The 18,952-nt window shown below is 36.0% G+C and overlaps 1 protein-coding gene across 1 annotated transcript in view; it reads right to left on the bottom strand.

Annotated features, from left to right (window-relative positions):
- Positions 1 to 18,952, bottom strand: part of ADCY2 (adenylate cyclase 2) — a gene marked incomplete at both ends in the record, with an annotated part of 203,697 nt that overhangs the window by 57,432 nt on the left and 127,313 nt on the right. Inside the window, 9 exons of the mRNA XM_079533799.1 lie at positions 399 to 468; positions 4,859 to 4,939; positions 7,470 to 7,513; positions 8,860 to 9,036; positions 9,345 to 9,477; positions 9,835 to 9,993; positions 15,241 to 15,368; positions 16,410 to 16,521; positions 17,806 to 17,954. Coding sequence (XP_079389925.1) covers positions 399 to 468; positions 4,859 to 4,939; positions 7,470 to 7,513; positions 8,860 to 9,036; positions 9,345 to 9,477; positions 9,835 to 9,993; positions 15,241 to 15,368; positions 16,410 to 16,521; positions 17,806 to 17,954 — 1,053 coding nt within the window. The remainder of the gene's footprint in view (positions 1 to 398; positions 469 to 4,858; positions 4,940 to 7,469; positions 7,514 to 8,859; positions 9,037 to 9,344; positions 9,478 to 9,834; positions 9,994 to 15,240; positions 15,369 to 16,409; positions 16,522 to 17,805; positions 17,955 to 18,952) is intronic.

Here is an 18,952-nt window from a genome sequence, read left to right as displayed (position 1 = left end):
TCATGACTATCATGACTGGAGGTGAAGTATTAGAGACGTGGTAAAAAGAAAAAAAATAGAAATAGCAATGTTTGATAAATATTTTTTGAGCACGTAAGTAATTAATTTAGGAATCCTTTGGTTCAGCATCAGCAAATCAAGATTATCAAACCTCCTCTCATTTCTATGAGACTTTGAAAACTTTGAGAAATTCAGAATTGCTGAACACTGTAAAAATTGCCCTGCAAACAGAGAAGCAGTACTGGACATCATACTCAAAACACTTCTACTACGAATGAGGCAAAAATGTTTAAGCACTTCTCATTGGGGAGGTGCTCTGTGTTATAAAGGCAAGGTGGCCTCACTTAGGATAAGGTAGAGAAGGAATCAATCGTGACTTTGCAGTGAAAATAACTTACTTCTTTCTCCAGAGTCTTATTATAGAAAAGAAGTGATATTCTTTGAATGTCTTCAGATTTAAGCCACTGCCTAGAAAAGAAAAAGAAAACATAAATGAGAGAAGAATAAAGTAGTCCCATCTTTTTGTACTACTGAAATGCAGCAAATTAAGAAAATAACTTAGAAGTTATTGGGCTTTGGAATATATATGATGAATCACACTCAAATTAGAAGAGAATACTACAAATCCTGTCTGCATTTTGATTTCCACTGTAAATGTACTCATGAAACAAAAGTTCAGATGAGCTGTTTCTCTGAGAATCACTGCTAAAGACAATCAAGGGAGAGATTTCCATGATATAATTCTCACAGTGACATACCACTCATATCCAAAATACTGTAATACTGCAGGGCACAGAAAAAAATGGTGCACAGAGATAAAAGCAAACCTTTCACAGATCACTGGTATATATGACTTTCACAGAACAGTTTTAGGTTGGAAGGGACCTCTGGAGGCCATCTGGTCCCATCTTCACAAGTTATCTTTTAAAAACATACTTTTACAATAGGTAAGAATGGCAGATAAATTACACTCATTCTAAAAGCAAATGTAAAAAACATTATTAAAGAAAAGTGAACTGTTTTTGTCTTTAACCAGTGTCAGTCTTTGGACCATGACCTGCATGAGCTGCTCTCTAAGGCCTAATCTGGTCTGTGCACGTTTGATCACACTAATAGCACTTAGAGCAAATGCTGCCTTGTACTCCCTACAACTAGCTCACATGTTCAAGAGCTCAGTAAAATCATACTGATACTTTTAAAGAATTTTAAAGGAATTTCTAGAAAGCTTTAGTAACTCTGCATTTCTGCCCTGCAACTTCAGTCTTTCTTCTGGTAGGAGGCGGCCTTGAGGTCATAGCTGTCTCTTGTTGTTTTTGTGAAAAAAGGTCAATAATTGACTATGCCTGCCTTTTGAAAAATCTCAGTTTCACAAACACTCAACAGTGATTTCTCACTTCAGTTAAAAAAAAAAAAAAAAAAAAAAAAAGGTTCCAGAATCTTTCACTTTCAGCAAACATGTTCTACCCTTTCACATCCATCTTCCAGACAGACTTAAAATACACCATTTTTTAAGGGACTGAGGGACTGCATGTCCAATTTCCATATTACCAGTGCTATCAGCTATCTTCATGGCAGGCACCAGAAATCAAAGCAAGAGACCTATCCATCCATACTGACAAAACGTTTTATTCTATAGCAAAATCTGTAGGAACAGATGAAAGAAGAAAAATGACATCAACGAAAAGAAGGCGAGCAAGATTTAGAGAAAAGGTTTTGTGGGATTAAAAGCAAGTAAGCAGGCAAGGCATCATCCAGAAGATGTGGAAAATAGGAGAGCCAACAGAAAGATTCAGCAGGTATGGAGGGCAGCACAGACAAGTATAAATGAAGAATAAGCTTAGGAGATGGTGCACAAAGGTAGGGATTTTTTTAGCAGAGTAATAAGGGCTTCAAAATCCTGCCTGCTGTCTGACTCCCTGATGAGCCTAGAAGTCCCAAATACCTACAGCTACGTGGAGATATGCCATCCAGGAAGCTAACACATCTATGTTTGGATTCCCTTGCAGTTCAAGGAACAACAAAGACAGACTCATAGACAAGGGTGCATGGTTTTAAAGGCCTAGTCTGGTAGACAACATGTTTAAACCATAGCAGCCAGAAAAAGGAAAGAGAATGTATCTTTTTAACATAGTCACCTACTTACCAAATAGCAAAATAATTTTAGTTTAGCTCTCTCTGTAGATATTTATTTAGATTCTGATCCATCTACCACATGTCCAATAAAAGTCCCCTGATCACCAAGGTGGTATAGCCATAGCTAACCAACTTGTCCTATGCAGGATGCACATCTGATAGCTATGGCTGAAAGAGAAAAACTTGGTGTTCCTTATTCCTTCTTCTAAATCTGTACCTTTCTTTATCTAGAATAGTATTGAATAAGAAGGTCCTAACCCTTCTCACATGGCCTTTCAAGGAGCAATGCCAACTAGATCTACTGCTCTCAATCATCCCAAAAGCCCATGACCCTGCTTCTTAGAGATCATGGTTTCATCTGCATTCCAGAAGATGAAATTGAATGCAGAAGCCCTGAGTCACCCTTGATGTGTACATGAGGCACTTGGCAGAGCTGTGCAAAGACATCTGTGTTGCATGAAGCAGCAGGAGAGCAGGCAGTGGTTGAGTCCCCCAAAAACATTACACAGGCACAAACGAAGTGAAATAATTAAAAAAAAAAAATGTGATTAGTTTCATGTCCAAAACATATATTATGTTTTAATCTACTTTTTTTTTTTTTTTTTCTTTCTGATTAAGATTCATGTAGTTAAAATATTATCAAATTAACTTCCTGTTTGGGTAATTAACACTTTCCTGTAGTTTATAGTTGTTCTGGAATAACCGATTGAATAACCTGTCTTGAGTGATATATTCCTCCAAGATCAAGGTAAAGAACCTAGTTTTGGAAGGCATCTATGCTGTCTGTGTTATTTGTAAAATCATTCCTTACCCATCCATAGTTCCCTGTTTAGTTCACAAAATGAATTGAAGCTTTTGCAGCAACTTTTGTTTTATCTCTCTTGTTCCTAAGTTTCTCTGAATGTATTCACTAATTAAATAAGCCACAGATTTTCTGAGAATTCAGTAAGACACATACTCTCTAAGGTAAAAGACCTCTGCAGGTCATCCTGTACAACCCCCCTTCTCAAACAAGGCCACTTAGTGTGGTTTCCCACGGAGTAATGATAATTTCTCCTAATGTATATGTACAATTGTTGTGGATTAACTCGGCAGGCAGCTAAACATCATGCAGTCATTCACTCATTCCTCCTTCCCAGTGGGATGGGAGAAATAATAACAATAATAATAATAATAATAACAATAAAAATTAGAAATAGTGGGTTGAGACAAAAACTATTTACAGACAGAAAAGGAAAAGAAGATAACAGTAATGACAATAACATAATACACATTTACAAAATAAGTGATGCACAACACAATTGTTCACCACCTGCCAAGTGATGCCCAGCCACTCTGTGGACAGAAGCAGCTGTCCTCCTGGCCAACTCCACTCAGTTTTCTGTTTGTTTGTTTTTTTTTTATGTGATGTCATATGGAATATCCTTTTGGACATTTTAGGTCACCTGCCCTGGTTCTGTCCCCTCCTTCTCCTTGTGCTCCTCAGCTCCCCTCACCAGCGGGACAGTACAAGAAGTTGAAATGTTGACTCCATATAGCACTGCTCAGCAATGACTAAACCATCAGTGTGTTATCAGCACTGTTTTTCTCCCAGTGCCAGAACATAGCATCATACCAGACATTATGAAGAAAAAAAACCACACCTCTGTCTCAGCTGAAACCAAGACAACAATATGTTTCTCCTTTGATATCAAATCATCGTTTTTAGAGCTCACTTAGCTGAGGAAACGTGAAATCTGTCAAAATTTGCACAGCTGTTTTAAGCAAGTCTGGTATAATCAGAAGTCTTTGTCTATCTGATGACTCCTCTTTCTCTGTATATTTGTATGACCTACAGATAATGACTAAAAAATATTTTCCTAAAAGTATCTTATAACAGAACTAACAGATGTAAAAAAACCCAAACAAGCAACAAAAAAAAAAACAACAAAGCAAACATGATATATGAACATTTAATAATTAGGAGTAATACCTAGCTAATTAAGATTCTGAGTAACAGAAATACAGTGATGAATTGCATGTTTTTCTCTATCATTATCCACATTGTTCTAGAGTAATTATCTCATTTCATCAGAGACATAAAAGAAACCTGCACATTTCTTTTGGATTGGTATTGATTTTTCTCTCAGTCTTATCCATTCACCAGCATAGAACATCAATACCACCTCCAGTACTTCCCAGAACACAAAAGCAACACATGCATGTTGCCCCTCCCAGTCATTTCAATGGACCATCAAGCATAGCCTAGTCTAAGAATTCAACCAAGCAACCAAGAGAGGGAAATATTAAACTACAAGTTAAGGGAAAGTTCATAATTCTGAGGAGATGTTTCTGTAACAATTGTGAAGCATTAATTTTCACATCATTCTGATTCTTGAGTTGGTTATTTTTATGTCATATTTCTCTGCTCTCAGATAACATAATTCAGTAGAGTAACAGCTATGATTGTGAAGTTAAAGAGACAAAAATACCTTTGTTATGAAAATCAAGGTAAGCCAAAACCTCTGTCATACCACGGTTCACAGGCAATGTCTCATCCCATGTAGTATTAAATGGTACTGTACATCCTTTACAACGTGCAGAGCTTTGTGGCCTAGCAGCAGTGCTACATTTACTCATTCAAGAATGCTCTGTGAACATGGGAGGGAGAAATAGTACATGCTACCTGCTATTACAGATTTATGTCAAAGCTGAATCAAGTAGACAACAGAGGATAGAAACATACTTTTGAGCGTTAATTCCATCAATGGCCTGAATCATCCTCTCATTCAGTTCCTCTTCAAATCTTCTTTTCTGAGATTTTGTTCTGAAACGAAAAATGTGAGAAATTAAAATCACTACATTTTGTTAATAAACCTTAAAAATAAACATTTATGTAATATGTGGTCAACATTTATGTTGCAAAAGCTTCTACAGGCTTCACACACTGAGCCTCCTAAGCTCTTGACAAAAAAAGTCTGCTCCACTTCTCCCTCTATCAATCAATCAACCAACATTTGGGAGCAGTTACGAAGAACACCAAACTTCTTTAAGAAACGATAGGAGATTAAATTTGAGAGAAAGTCCTCCTCAGTGGCATGAATTTAATAAAAAACAACAGAAATATGCTCCAATTCAGAAAACATTTATTGCAACCATTTTTAAATATCCTTGTCAGGACTGTATGATGACTAATAGTGTGTTAGTGTATAATAAACATTTCCTACAGAAAGTCTGCTTACTCTTCTTGTCTTGGAAATACTTTATTTTTAGTAAGAAGTATGAACATCAAGACTGAAATGTTTTAAGCATGTGCCTTGTCCCCCTTTTTATAACATAGAACATAACTGCAATGAAAAAATAGTCTTATTTTCACTGCACTCATCATAAACCCAGCAGAGGGTTTGCCTTTGATAAGTACAAACATCACCAGTTCTTTCAGCAGCAGCACTCTCCTTACAGCCATTATATTTCAAGTATTGCTTGATTATATCTCTGCGCCTTGAAAACTTAAAATTTTATGTTAACTTAATAACACATTTTAACCATTCAGATCTGAAATTTGACTTCTAGCTTATCAGAATTTCCCTAACCTACAAATCCAAAACTTTCAAAGGTACAACGGAACAACTTCTACATCAAGCTTTTGGGTTATTTTCCAATAAACAGTAACTTGTTGCAGGATTCACACGCATCGAGAAACTAATATTCATATATTTTCAGTAGCTTTGAACAACTCAACTGTTTTCATGCCTACTCAATGCTGCAGAGATTGAGTAAGAGTTTGCAGCTTATTTTTCACATATGGACCATTCCACCCATGAGGAATAACCACACAGAAGGAGACATTATCTAATAACACTTAGCATTCCTGGCATACCCCTATCAATATACCATGTAAGTGGGTAAGATTGACTGCCACAAACGGAAACCTATAGTCAGGCTTCAAAACTCACATTTTCATATTCTAATAAAATACTGATTTTCAGATGGCTTATCACCATTTCAGCGCTATCCTTGGAGAATGACAAACTTGCACACCTAAAATTTTAGCTATATACCTCAGTACAGACAGGAGACTCTAGTAATCATTTCTAGAAACTGCTTTCAATAGCATGCTATCAACAAGCATGGCAATGTTTGTACCTGTTCATACATTCTGGAACGTACTTCTTACTACTAGGCTGACTTACATTCTCTGGAGATACTGTCCAAACATACATGCTGGGTTTAAAAACCAGAGATGTTGTTTATTAATATAATGCATACATGGTCAAAACTTGTTCAACTTCTGAAATTTAGGAATACTTCATGTATTTGCACTGTTCCTCAGTAACCTCTATTTTGATTAATGAGACCTACCATGCAGGGAGATCACAGAATCATAGAATGGCCTGGGTTGAAAAGGACCACAAAGATCATCTAGTTTCAACCCCCCTGCTATGTGCAGGGTCGCCAACCACCAGACCAGGCTGCCCAGAGCCACATCCAGCCTGGCCTTGAATGCATGCAGGGATGGGGCATCCACAGCCTCCTTGGGCAACCCTGTTCACGATGGGGAAGGAGTAGATAGAATGACTTGTCTGCATAACCAAAGATAATAACAATAGAAATTTTTCAGTGGCTCTTTCAAACTTTCCTATGTATTTGCAATGCTTCTTATAATTTTGAAATGAAGACATTATGTAAAGTCTTATCGGGTCATTTAAATAAAAATGAAAGATTTCAGCATTCAGCATTTTTTTTGAGAAAGTGATCTTTGCTCAGAGTTGGCCTAGTCACTGAAACAACAAGCAGGGGAATAAAAAAAATTGATGTGATTTTGCAAATATTTTGCATAGCAAAAGTACTACAGAAGGTCCACAAAATACTACTGCAAACACTATAAACACTATAAACTTTGAAATAATAAACAATGCAAATACAAAGCAATTCACAAAATATGCTTTTCAGTCCATATTATTAGCTGTTATAACACAATTTACTAAAAACCCTTTGCAACTTCTGTTTTCTTCCCCACTCTATCTCCTCTCTCAATTTTCCTGTACACCACTTTCTGCACAAAGAACAAGCGAGATGTTAGCAGAAGTAAACAGGAGCCACTAACATAATAATTCTGAATAATGCTTATTTGTTAGAAGGAAGTATATTCACAATTCTTAAATATCTGCAAAATCTGTTTTCATAGCTCTTTTTATCTGTGAGGCATCAGTTCAAAAAGTAATCTGAATAAGAAATTGCTCTCTCTTGAAAGTATGTCTTATACCTATAAAAATACAAATATACATACACATATATATATATATATGTATATGGAATTTACGTGAATAATTGATTTTTTTTTAAAACCAATTTACCTCTCTCTGCAACGCTGAAAATGATACTGCCCCATGGGAACATCCTAATAAAAGACAAAAGAAAATACCTCTTAACTATAATATACTTTGACAACATAATTAATGTGAATTCACTTTAAAATTAGTGTTGAAAACAGGGTCAAGTGAGGAAAAATTTTTCTAATACAAATACTTTTAGCATTAGATTAAAACTCTTAAAAGAAAAATCCAGCCAATGGTGAAAATGGAATGATCCAGACACAAAATGATCCATCATAATAAGCAATAAATTAGCAATACAACCACCAGAATCCAAAAATGTTTTTCTTTACTAGAAAGTTACTGCTTCAAAGTAACCGTTATATATTACTGTTGTAATACAGCCCAAACTCCTGCCAGCTTCAGGAAAAAAATAATATTAAGTGGTCTTGAAAAAACAAACCTGAGTGGCCAAGTACGGGCTATGGACATTATTATTATTGATGAGGAATAGCAGCCATCAAAACTACCTTTATTTTGTGATGAATAGTGACAGTTGGGTACTTTCTATAATGAACATGTCATAATCCACATTCTGATGCACTGTATTTATTGAACAAGATTGGTTAGGTGGTTATGCTCTCATATATAATGGAAACAGGAGTGAATGCTAATGTTCAAAACACTTAGAATTTATCTCTAAATTTGTGCTTTTTAGAAGTAGAATAACGTGACGTGCAAGATAGAAACTGTCTTACTGACAGCAATAAGATAGTGATGATAAAATTAAAAAGAAATATTTTCTGCTCAGTGTTGGAGATGTGACATACAATAGCATTGTGATACTCAGGCTCTTAGCTTCAGTTTACAGTTTGGTTAGTGCACCTTCAACTGGTTGATGTTACAGTATGCATCGATTTGGTTCCCAGAGACTAGGTTCTTAAAAGGTCCAGTCCAGGTACACAGGAATATTCTAACTTCATAGCATTTGCTCTACATTTGGCCACATCCCAAATGCAATATGTTGCTAAATAATCATTAAATTTCAGGAATTGTCTCTGCATGAAAAGTACTTCTTCCTAAAGGTATTGCAATCTGGCTTCACATTCAGAATCTGTTTCCACATTGTGAACAGCAGCCATTTGACATGCTGTGACTATGGCACAAGCTCAGAGGGCAAAATCATGCATTTTGTTAAGTACACTTCAGTTCTTACGATTCAGACATGCACTACAAGGAAAATACAGCTCTTCAAAATCTAATCCAAAACTCATAACCCAATGGAAAATCTCCTAGAAACTTCCTTGGGCTTTTGTCCAGTACAAATGCATGTACTTTTCTCCATCAGAAATAACCAGGTATTTAGCAGTGAGCACCTTTTTTTCTTTCAAATACTGCTAAATTGTACAAAATGACATAAGTAGGCCCCTACTGTTGTGCTAATCTTGCCGTTTTCAGTGGTCATGCTGTCCCTGTGGTGCAAGTGTGCAAATGGCTTGGCTGCTCCCCAAGATTCCAGGTACCGGGTCATGCGGACAGAAGCTCTCATTTTGGCTCCATCAAGAGTATGTCGAGGTCTAATGTGGTGCTGAGGACTTCGCTTCTCTCCCTGGTTGACAGAAAATAAAAAATGATATCACACAGAAGCACGAATGCATCATCTGCTACCACTTATCTGCATGCTTAGGAACTTGAAAATGGAGAGAAGCTAAGAATCCACAATTCGTAATGATATTGCTGGGAAATATCAGAGACTTATTTCTGAAGAGCGGGAAAGATTGGCAATGCAAACATGCATTTGAAGAAATCAGTAATAGCTCTGATCAATATATTATGGCAGTAAATTATTCAATAAAGAGATTAGTGGTCCTGCTCAAAAATAACTAGGACTGCCCACAAAACAGAAGCACTACTAACCTTAGGATTGATTACAAAGTAAGTCTTAACATTATGCTCTTTCAGATATGGGTCCCTCACATCTCCATCCCCATCTTCCACTTTGTAAGCTCCATTCAAATGTGCCAAGGTGACTGAAGTGATGTGAACACGGCTGAAATTATATTTTAAAAGAATGACAGAATCACGAACATTGATCAAGAGTATAACTGGAAGCTGATCAATCTCTTTTTTACTAGCTTTCTGAAATACTTTTGATGCACTGCTCACTTCATTTGCAATCTCTGTAATCTCATTTTCAGAAGTTCTAATAGACATAAATCTAATGGTTTCCATCCACAAAAATACTCCTTAAATCACAGGAAATGCTATGTATCCATTTCTTTAAAGACAACACTAAGAATTATTCTAGTATTCTTCATGAGGCTTGATGACCAAAGACACGGTACCTGCATGTGTCCCCACAGAACAAAGACTCGTGTGTACAAAGGCTAACAGAGAAGCCTCTTACCCTGGGACCCCTCCAGCTTCCATGTGATTTGCCAGAGTGACATCGTGCGACCACACATCGTATTGCCACTTCTGTAGCCCAATAACTCCACAAAGTACATTTCCAGAGTGCACTCCTACACGCATATTAATATCGACTCCAGTTGCATCTCTCACTTTCCTGTAGTTGAGAAGAAAACCTGTATTAATATACACAACAAAGCCTTTGCTTTCTTTTAATTTGACACAGAAATTAACAGGAACAATGGTGACACCATCTATTTCTTTTTAGCATTGGCTCCATCTTTCCTGTGATAGGATTTTTTTAAAATATATATTACCTTTTCTATTATCTGCATTTACAAATATTTGCACCAAACATTCATTACCAAATCTAAAGCTGTTTCTCCTATATCCATTTGAAATTATTTGGTAGAACTGAACTAGGTAGTGGACAAGTTCAGTCTTACGGTAGAACCTCAGAAATGTTTTCCTAAAGGCCTTTGATTTGGTTTTTAATGCAGCAACAATCTAATGAAGATTTTGGAGAGCTGGAATTACTGCTACATTAGCTTCCAGCTGAAGACCCTATTATCTAGGGTAGGGACAGCCTTTCTCACATCTGTCCTCTATCAGGTCCCAATATACTTGAGTGCCTTCTTGCAAATGGTTTTCCAGCAAGAAGGATGAAAAATGCAGTACCTCAGGTTTCTATACAAGCAGCGGCTCATAGAGTTTTTACAGATATGGGCTCAGTGTCATTCAGGCTATGAAGAATATAGGCTCAACAGTCTTTCACATGCTTGTTAGTGCCCTACCCAATAGCTTGTTATGCAGAAGGTGAGAGGCCACCCTCACCAAGGATATCAGATCTAAAGCTTCGAACTTTCCAGTGAGAGAGCTGAGGTATCTTCATCCAAAATCACGGAACAGCCCTACACATAAGATAGGTATTAATCTTTTCAGAAGAGGTGCACCTGAGTCACAGGTGGGTGACTAAAGTCAAACAGCTAGAACATTTTCATTTGTCATATGGGTATCTAACTATATATTTAGTGAGCTATCTAACTAATTCATATGTCTGCAGATGCAGTTCTAAGAAACTGGAAGATCATATTACTCTAAATTGGATTTATGAATTTAAACCCCAGCTCATGCTGACCAAATTGTAGCCAATAAAGAACATGTAACACTAATCCTGGGAGAATTCTGTGTTGATGGAACCAACAGCAAATAATAAATCCAAATGGTTTCTTGCATATGGGTCAGATTCAAAGTTCTAGCAACATCCTTCAGTCTCAATGATGACACCCATTAGCTCTATGCCTCTGGAATTACAGAATTAAACTAGCCTCTTCTTCCTCATTATTGAAAGGGGATGTAGAAGTTAACGGTCTCATTTTGTCAAGGCAAATGACACTTCTAATCACTCAAAGTACTCTTTTGCTGGAAAATGAAAATAACAGAAATATTCACGTTGGACATTAGGAAAACAAATTCTTCCCAGAAAGAGCAGTGAGGTATTAGCACAGGCTGCCCAGGGAGGTAGTGGAGTCACCATCCCTGAAGGCATTCAAGAAACAGAGATATGGCACTGAGGGATATGGTTTAGTGGACATGGAGGTTATGGGTTGATGGCTGTGCTGGATGATCTTAGCAGTCTTCCCAACATTAATGATTCTATGATTTTATAAAGTATTCTGTTAAGCTGGGTTTTGAAATTACTGAAAAGAAAATGGAAAACTTTTTTTAAATCTCTTTAATCTCTAGCAAGTTTTATTAATGTCTTATTTCACTTTTCTATTTTACTCAGCTCTCCTGTAGCTGACACACTTGAAATTGGACTGCTTGTAAATAACCTTTTCAAGCAGTCCACAAATGACAAACACAACATTGCTCTGCACAAGCAATATGATGAAATACAAGCTTAAAACTCCAGATAAAACGTGTTTTACAAATCTGGTCTCTGCGGAAGAGGAACATTTATCCTCCAGGAGAGCTTTCCTAGAGGCTGCCCTGCCATATTCTGCAGAGGACATCACAAAGTCTGCAGTAAAATAAGCTCTCATGAATTAAGAAAGGGGGAACTTCCAAACTGGTACAACAGCCTCATCCAATACTTTCTTTCACTTTCAGCCCTCTAAAATGGAACTCATTTCACACTATCAAATCAAAGAGAGCCTTTGAGAATTTGCAACAGAGACTAATGTAAATTATAGTCACCAGACAGAGAAGCGGATGGAGTATGGCAGAAGGAAGACAACACATACGTTCAACATATTTGGTCCAAAATATATCATATTACACACTTCCAACAGCAAGAGTACTACTATTACTACAACTTCTTGCTCTAGAGGCCACTGTGCCAAAATGGCTGCCGTACTTGACATAATATTTTGAAAGCATCTTAAAACATAGGGTACTGACTCCGCATATCTTAACACTGATGCAACTAGCCTGTGATAATCCAGGCACCAAGTCCACAACCACTGTCAATTCGGACTACAGCAATTAAGTTAGCTCAGAATGTGCTACGTAACTGAAATATAATTTTTGAGACTATAAACCTGAACTTACAAGGACCCGATCAAGGAGCACTAGCAGTGTCCATGTCTGTGAGCAGCTTGAGAAGAACATCATTTTTAAAAGAAAGTGAAATTATGAAATGTGATGAAATGAAAGACTGCTCTCTGAGTTCAAGTAAAGTATTGCTTTGTGACATGCAAAATTATACTGCTAGTTCTTTGGAAAGTACAGCCATGGCTTTGTATTGTTTTTCTATTTGCCTGTAACCTTCCGCATTTATTTCTTCAAAAGTAGAAAAGGAACAGAAATTCCAAGTGAATGCTTTAACACACATCTATCAGACAGCACCTGGATCTTTTGAGATTCAAACTAAAAAGCTCTCATTTTCAATGAAAGTTTGGGAAAAAGAGAAAAATAAGATACAGTAAAAATGCCAAAACAATGACTACAGTGTCAGAATTTAGGGACAGACTCTTTTTTAACTCTAGTGAAACGATGTCAGCTTTAATTCCTAATATGCTAGAGAAGGATTTAATTACAATAATGCTGCTCTTTGTATCTAAATAAAAAAGAGAAAACATCCAGTGAAAGCAACAGAGGGAACAATCCAAGCTGCAGTTTTAATGCTAGCCAAGTGAAAGTACTGAAAGTGCCATAAAAATACATATCTTCGGACACAATGTAAGGTACAACCATAACTGGATGAAGAAAAATAATTTTAGAAAATGCAGCAACCTAATTTCTTTCCTTTACTGAAGCTATTTTCACAAAAGATCTCTAAAGCAAGGAGAGGTACATCCTTGTTTAAAGGGATACCACACCATTTCAGTGAAAAACTGAGAGAAAAAAAAACAATTTCAATTAACCAACAAATTCATACAGCAATTCTACTGCACTGAATCACAAGACTAGGTAACTGAAAAAAAAAAAAAAACACTATAAGCAGAAACACATGCAGTACATAAGCATCAGAGGAGTCAATTTTGTAGGCCTGTTTAGTTAATCACTGAGGTAACATTCAATGTATCCACATGACATTTTTTCAAAATGAAGGTCATCAAGATATACTATAATTTTAATCAAAGGAAACCACTTTCCAGTTGAAAAAATATTTTTGCCATTAATAAATTTGCTATAAGCAAGCACTTACAGTATTTTAACTCCTAACAGACAAAAACTTCAAGTATGAATTATACGCAATGAACTATCTCAATCTGGTTTTAAAATAAAAGTGGAAGTTTTTTTATTGTCTTTTTCTCTCAAAAGGTTTTCTAAATAAGACAGCAGAATCAGATCCTTGCTTAGCAAATAACCTGTAATACACGGATCTGAAGTTTTTGGATTGGCAGATGTAGGACCCTTCAGGATGATGTGCAATCATCCAAAGTTTAAGTACCTTCATGCTGAAATGTGTCCAATTTCAGTGGCAGAATTCATCAAAGGCAGGTATAGCTTACATGAGCATTATTTCTATGCTGCACTGAGTTGAGGTACCAGCCAGCAGAGATACAGGGGAGTAAAGCTGTCCTCTTGCATGACATCTCTGGAGTCCCATTATCTTCAGAACTGCCTATACTCTGTTCTCAACCAGTAACTACTAACCTCAGTAGTAAGCTAAAGTATTCCTCAAACATGTCTGAAGCAAGTGATCTACAGTGGTGACCCAACAGCTATAAACATTTTTCCTATTTCACAATCAAGCCTCTTGTAGTTATTTGAGTTACTTGAAATAAGTTGCAACTGCTATTTCAAAAGAAATCACGTTATGATTCTCACATACATTGTTTCAAGACAGAACAAGTGCAACAATTATGGGAAAGAAGGGACAACGATAGCAGCCCACAAATCCAAAGTACTGTTGAAAAGGGCAGAATTCTAAACGGTGTCTCAACGCATTAACGGAAAAAATATACATATAGAAAGTCTTCTCCTAAAAAAATTAATTACAGAAAAGTTGAAACTAAACCTAAATCTCAAGTCTACTAAGACATGCACATCTTATTGCTCATACAACAAAATGGAAGGTATACTCAGCCGAAGGCCCACAAACTTGTTAAAGATGTTTTCAGTATACATGTTCAATATCACTGCAGGCTAAGTGCTCCAGGCATCTTAATAACACTTTTTTCTGTAGAGTGGCAACCACTCCTGATCAGCACAACTCCAAGCTTACAAATCAAGAGCTCAGGCCTTGAACAAAGCCATGTGACTAACAAGTGGGTGGCAGCATCACAACTGTGAAAAGCAGGTTTTCCCAAATAAGTGATGTTTATATTTACCACCTTATCATGACAGAATCACAGACTAGTTGAGATCAGAAAGAACCTCTGGAGACCGTCTAGTCCAAACCCTGCTCAAAACAAGTCCAATTAGAGCAGGCTGCTCAGGGCTGTACCAGCTGGGTTTCAATTATTTTTCCCATAAAGGAATCTCCACAATCTCTCTGGGCAACCTGTGGCAGTGCGCAGCCACCTGAAAATTAAATTAGTATTTCCAGAGGTTCAGAAGGAACCTCTTGTGTTACAGTCTGTGTCCACTGCCTCCTTTTCGGACATTGGGTGCCAATGAAAAAGCCTGATCTATTTCAATTATATATCTTCCCTTCAAGCCCTTAAGTGTTTTGATAACTTCCCTCTGAGCCTTCACTTCTAAGGACGATCAGCCTCAGCTCTCTCAGTCTCTTCTCATGAGAGATGCTCCAATTTCTTAATCATCTTTGTAGAGCAGTGACAGAATAGACTGGCATAACCCAACATTTTTCTTTGCTGAGGCCAAGACCAAGATTATCATGTTAGACCTTGTACTGAAACATGCCAACCACGACAGGTCTGAATGTTTCAACCAGCAGCTACAGGTAGAGGGAGACAGAATATTGTTCATCTAATAAAACCACAACGCTTACTTAATGGCTTCACACATGTCCAGTCCCATTTTCACACAATTCTTGGCATGATTTTGAAGAGAAATAGGTAGTCCAGAAACACAGTAATAGCAGTCACCTAGGATTTTAATTCTCATACATTCATTTTCCTGGAGGAAAAGAAAAATCGGATGATCACTTTCAACTTGATTTACACAAACTGAGTGTTACCGCTAAAAAGACTGACTTAAATGATATTATCAAAACTGTTCTGCTTAAGCCCATTTTAATAAAAAAGGATTTGTCTTGCTAAAAAAAAAAAAAAAAAAAAGCAGTGTCAGAGTTCTGTAGCAGTGATTCCTCCATTTTTTATGGCCTTTAATGGATTAAACCAGAAAGAAAATCCACAGCAAAATACACATTACACATTAGATTGAGGAACTGAGGTGAAGCACCATATACTATATATCTATATCTATCTATATATATACACTTTATATAAACTACTTTATTTGAAATAGAAAATCAAATCATGAAATACCTGCTGGAACCAGCCATCGTAATCTTATTTTAATCTTTTATACTCTTTAAGGCAATACACTGCTTTTGTTTTTGTTTTCTTTTAATAATCAAAGTTGGACATTAGTTTTCAAATTCATTAAAAAATTTTGTCTGTTTTAGCACAACAGTCAAACACAGAATCAAGTTTGATGTAATGTTTATATTCAAATCTTTTCTTGAGTAATCAAGAGGCTACGGTCAGTAATTAAAATTACTTTGATCAATATTGTCTCTCTTGTTGTCCAGTCTCTTAAATGCTTTTCCAGAGAAAACTGATGCAAACATTTTTCTATCTTGAGTTCTTTAATCTTCATAATGGTCAAAATGCTATTTAAAATGTTGTTCATCATCCAATTAAGCTTTCGAGAGCTCCAGGATCTGTTTATATTGGCCCTATCAGAGCAAGCTTTCTTGGCTTTCACAGATTGTCTCAGAGGAAGAAACACACTGCTCTAAGATCAGAGCCAGATTTTACTTCATGTAGTTCAAGACTAATCTTCCTGTAAAAGCCCAAGAAATGCTTTTTCTCAGAGAAAGAAGAGCACTCAAGATGAACAAATATTTAAAGATGACTTGGATTTAAATTAAGAATTGAATTAAGAATTAAACTGAACATTTAAATTAACAGTAGCAGTCCAGTAGAAACTTACCTTTGCAATTTGATCGAACTTGCCAAACAGCTCATTCAGCATGTGCACCAGCTCCCCCGGTGAGCAGTCACTGGCCAGGCGAGTGAATCCCACAATATCAGCATATAAAATGCTACAGTGGAAACAAACAGAAGCTTCATCATAGTTTTGCAAAACGTGAACTTATCAATGAACAGCAAAAGCTGAAAGTAGGCATTCAGGACTTGGCACTGTCATGCCTGTAATCAAAATGGTCGCTGTTATAAGCAAAGCAATAAATATGCCTGTATTTATGGCATATCTGCCTTTACTTTTATATACATTACATATGTAGGAGATACATACCTATATTTATTTTAATAGGTATTATCTTCTTACATATGTCTGTATTAATGGGCATTTATAGGCATTCTATATGTATATGTGTTATGCTGTATTCAAAAATAGAAATCTTTTTCTGACTCACTAGCTCACAATGTAATAATAGAAATAATGTCAATAAACAGGTTTGTTATCAGAATTAATAACTTTTTATCATTTTGGACTTTTTTTTTGTCAAGATTTACTATCAGTAATTTACATCATGGAAATCTTCGTTCAGTTAATACTCAGACTATTAAATTAAAGGTCAACTGTTAAGGTATTCAGATCACACAATGTTTCTTTTCACCAAGAAAAACTGACCAATTCATAGAAATGAAACAATAGTTTTGCTTACAACTGAAAAGGAACCTCCAACATCCTGCAATATTTTCTTAAAAATGTAGTTTCTGTGACTGTCATTCAATGACCTTCTCAGTCAAAAAAAAAAACCAAACAAAACACAAGTAAAATAATTTCTAAATACTAAGGAATACTTGAAATAAATGGTTAACTTTTTCACTTATCTCAGTGTGTTGCTTTTAAGTGTCTTCAACAAAGAAGTCATATTTTCTTTTTTTTTTTTTAACTTCTAGAAACTCATAATCAATAAGTAATTAGATTTGTCAGCAGAATATTTTATCTTTAGATATTATGTGAAGTATGTATGTGATACAGCAGTTTCTATTTACATTATTTATAACCTGACAAATTGCTCTAGTTAGGAAAATTACTAATTTGGAGTAATATAAATTACAAACCACAATTTCAACTAGAATAAGCAGTGGTGGGATTTGGTACTTTAAAATGAATAATTAAGATGTTCTGAAGAAAGCCTGTTTATGCTTTTACTAAACATCCATCTCCTAAACAAACCTTCTCTGCGTTATCACTTTTGCTGTTCTGGAACACAGAGCTGTCAGCATTTAATAAATTAAAATACGCTAGATACTGAACATTAAGTTGTTGAAAAATACATTAAAACAATGATTTTCTTAGTTACTCAGTATTTTCTCTTCTTTTTAACATTGTAATAAATTTTATTCCAGTCCAATACCTTACATTGGTGTGTCGTTTGACATACAAGTTGTGGAAGTTGTTTGTATTTTCCAGCTGACCTGCCTTGGGACCTTGTAACCTCTGAATGATCTCTGCTTTCATTTCCATGGCAATGTGAGCAGGCAGTAAAGAAAGAAGAAGACGCTCCTAAAATTTAAAATGAAACATCCACAGTTTCTTCAAGGAGAACAAAATAAGCATGGAAGCAATACTGTGCAAGGCATTGTTTATTATGAAGTTGCTATAACAGTTCCACGAAGCTTGCATTTGCCTGATACAGCCTCCAAAATCAGTCTGTTGAAGAACTTGACAGAATATACACATATTTATAAGTACTATCTATTTTTCTTAGGTGTACTTTTAATGTCTATTCATACTTTAAGCAAGTTTTAGACTAAAAAGATAAACTCAGATGCAGAACATAAAGAAGATGTTTGACTTTTCTATATAAATACAGAATTATCTACTTTGATACATATTCCCCCCTTATTTCGGCATTTTCCAAACTGAAATTTTGAGAAAATATTCTAAAGAATTTGAAAATATTCTAAAGCAAAAAAAGAAATAAGCTATTAAAAAAAAAAAAAAAACAAACAAACATTTTTTCCCAATCTTTTCTTGGTATTACACTTAACAATCTTCTCCTTCAGAAGCTCTGTTACCTAAGTACATTTTAATTTTGCCTGCTTTACCCATGACAGCTTTTCATTGATTTTCTACTTCAACTGCAAACTGAACTAAACCAGAGAATGGCTAGAACTCTGCAAAAAAAAAACAAAACAATTTCAGCTTTGATCATACTCCACCTCCAAAGTGTACTTCCCATGGGAATTCTAAATTTTCGGATAGGGCATTGGGAGAGGCTTAACCTCATTAAGTACAAAAAACAGAAAACTGAACAAATGTTGAGTGAGATGGCCCCTGTAAAAGCCCATGATAGAATTAGAGAGAAAAATAGCTGTGCCAGAAAAGAGGACAACCTCATAATGTGCAAGTTCTGCAAGTATTATTCATAGTGATGCATTCTCTGTGGTTCACAACATACAATTTTGTGGTGTTTGCAGTCCTACCCAAGGGAGCCAGGAGCAGTGTAACTGCAATGTAACTGCATGATTGCTTCAACTCAGGCCATTCTATGATTCTAT

Source organism: Tetrao urogallus, assembly GCF_951394365.1.
Source record: "Tetrao urogallus genome assembly, chromosome: 3".
Taxonomy (NCBI): domain Eukaryota; kingdom Metazoa; phylum Chordata; class Aves; order Galliformes; family Phasianidae; genus Tetrao; species Tetrao urogallus.
This window is presented reverse-complemented; position numbering and strand designations above follow the sequence as displayed.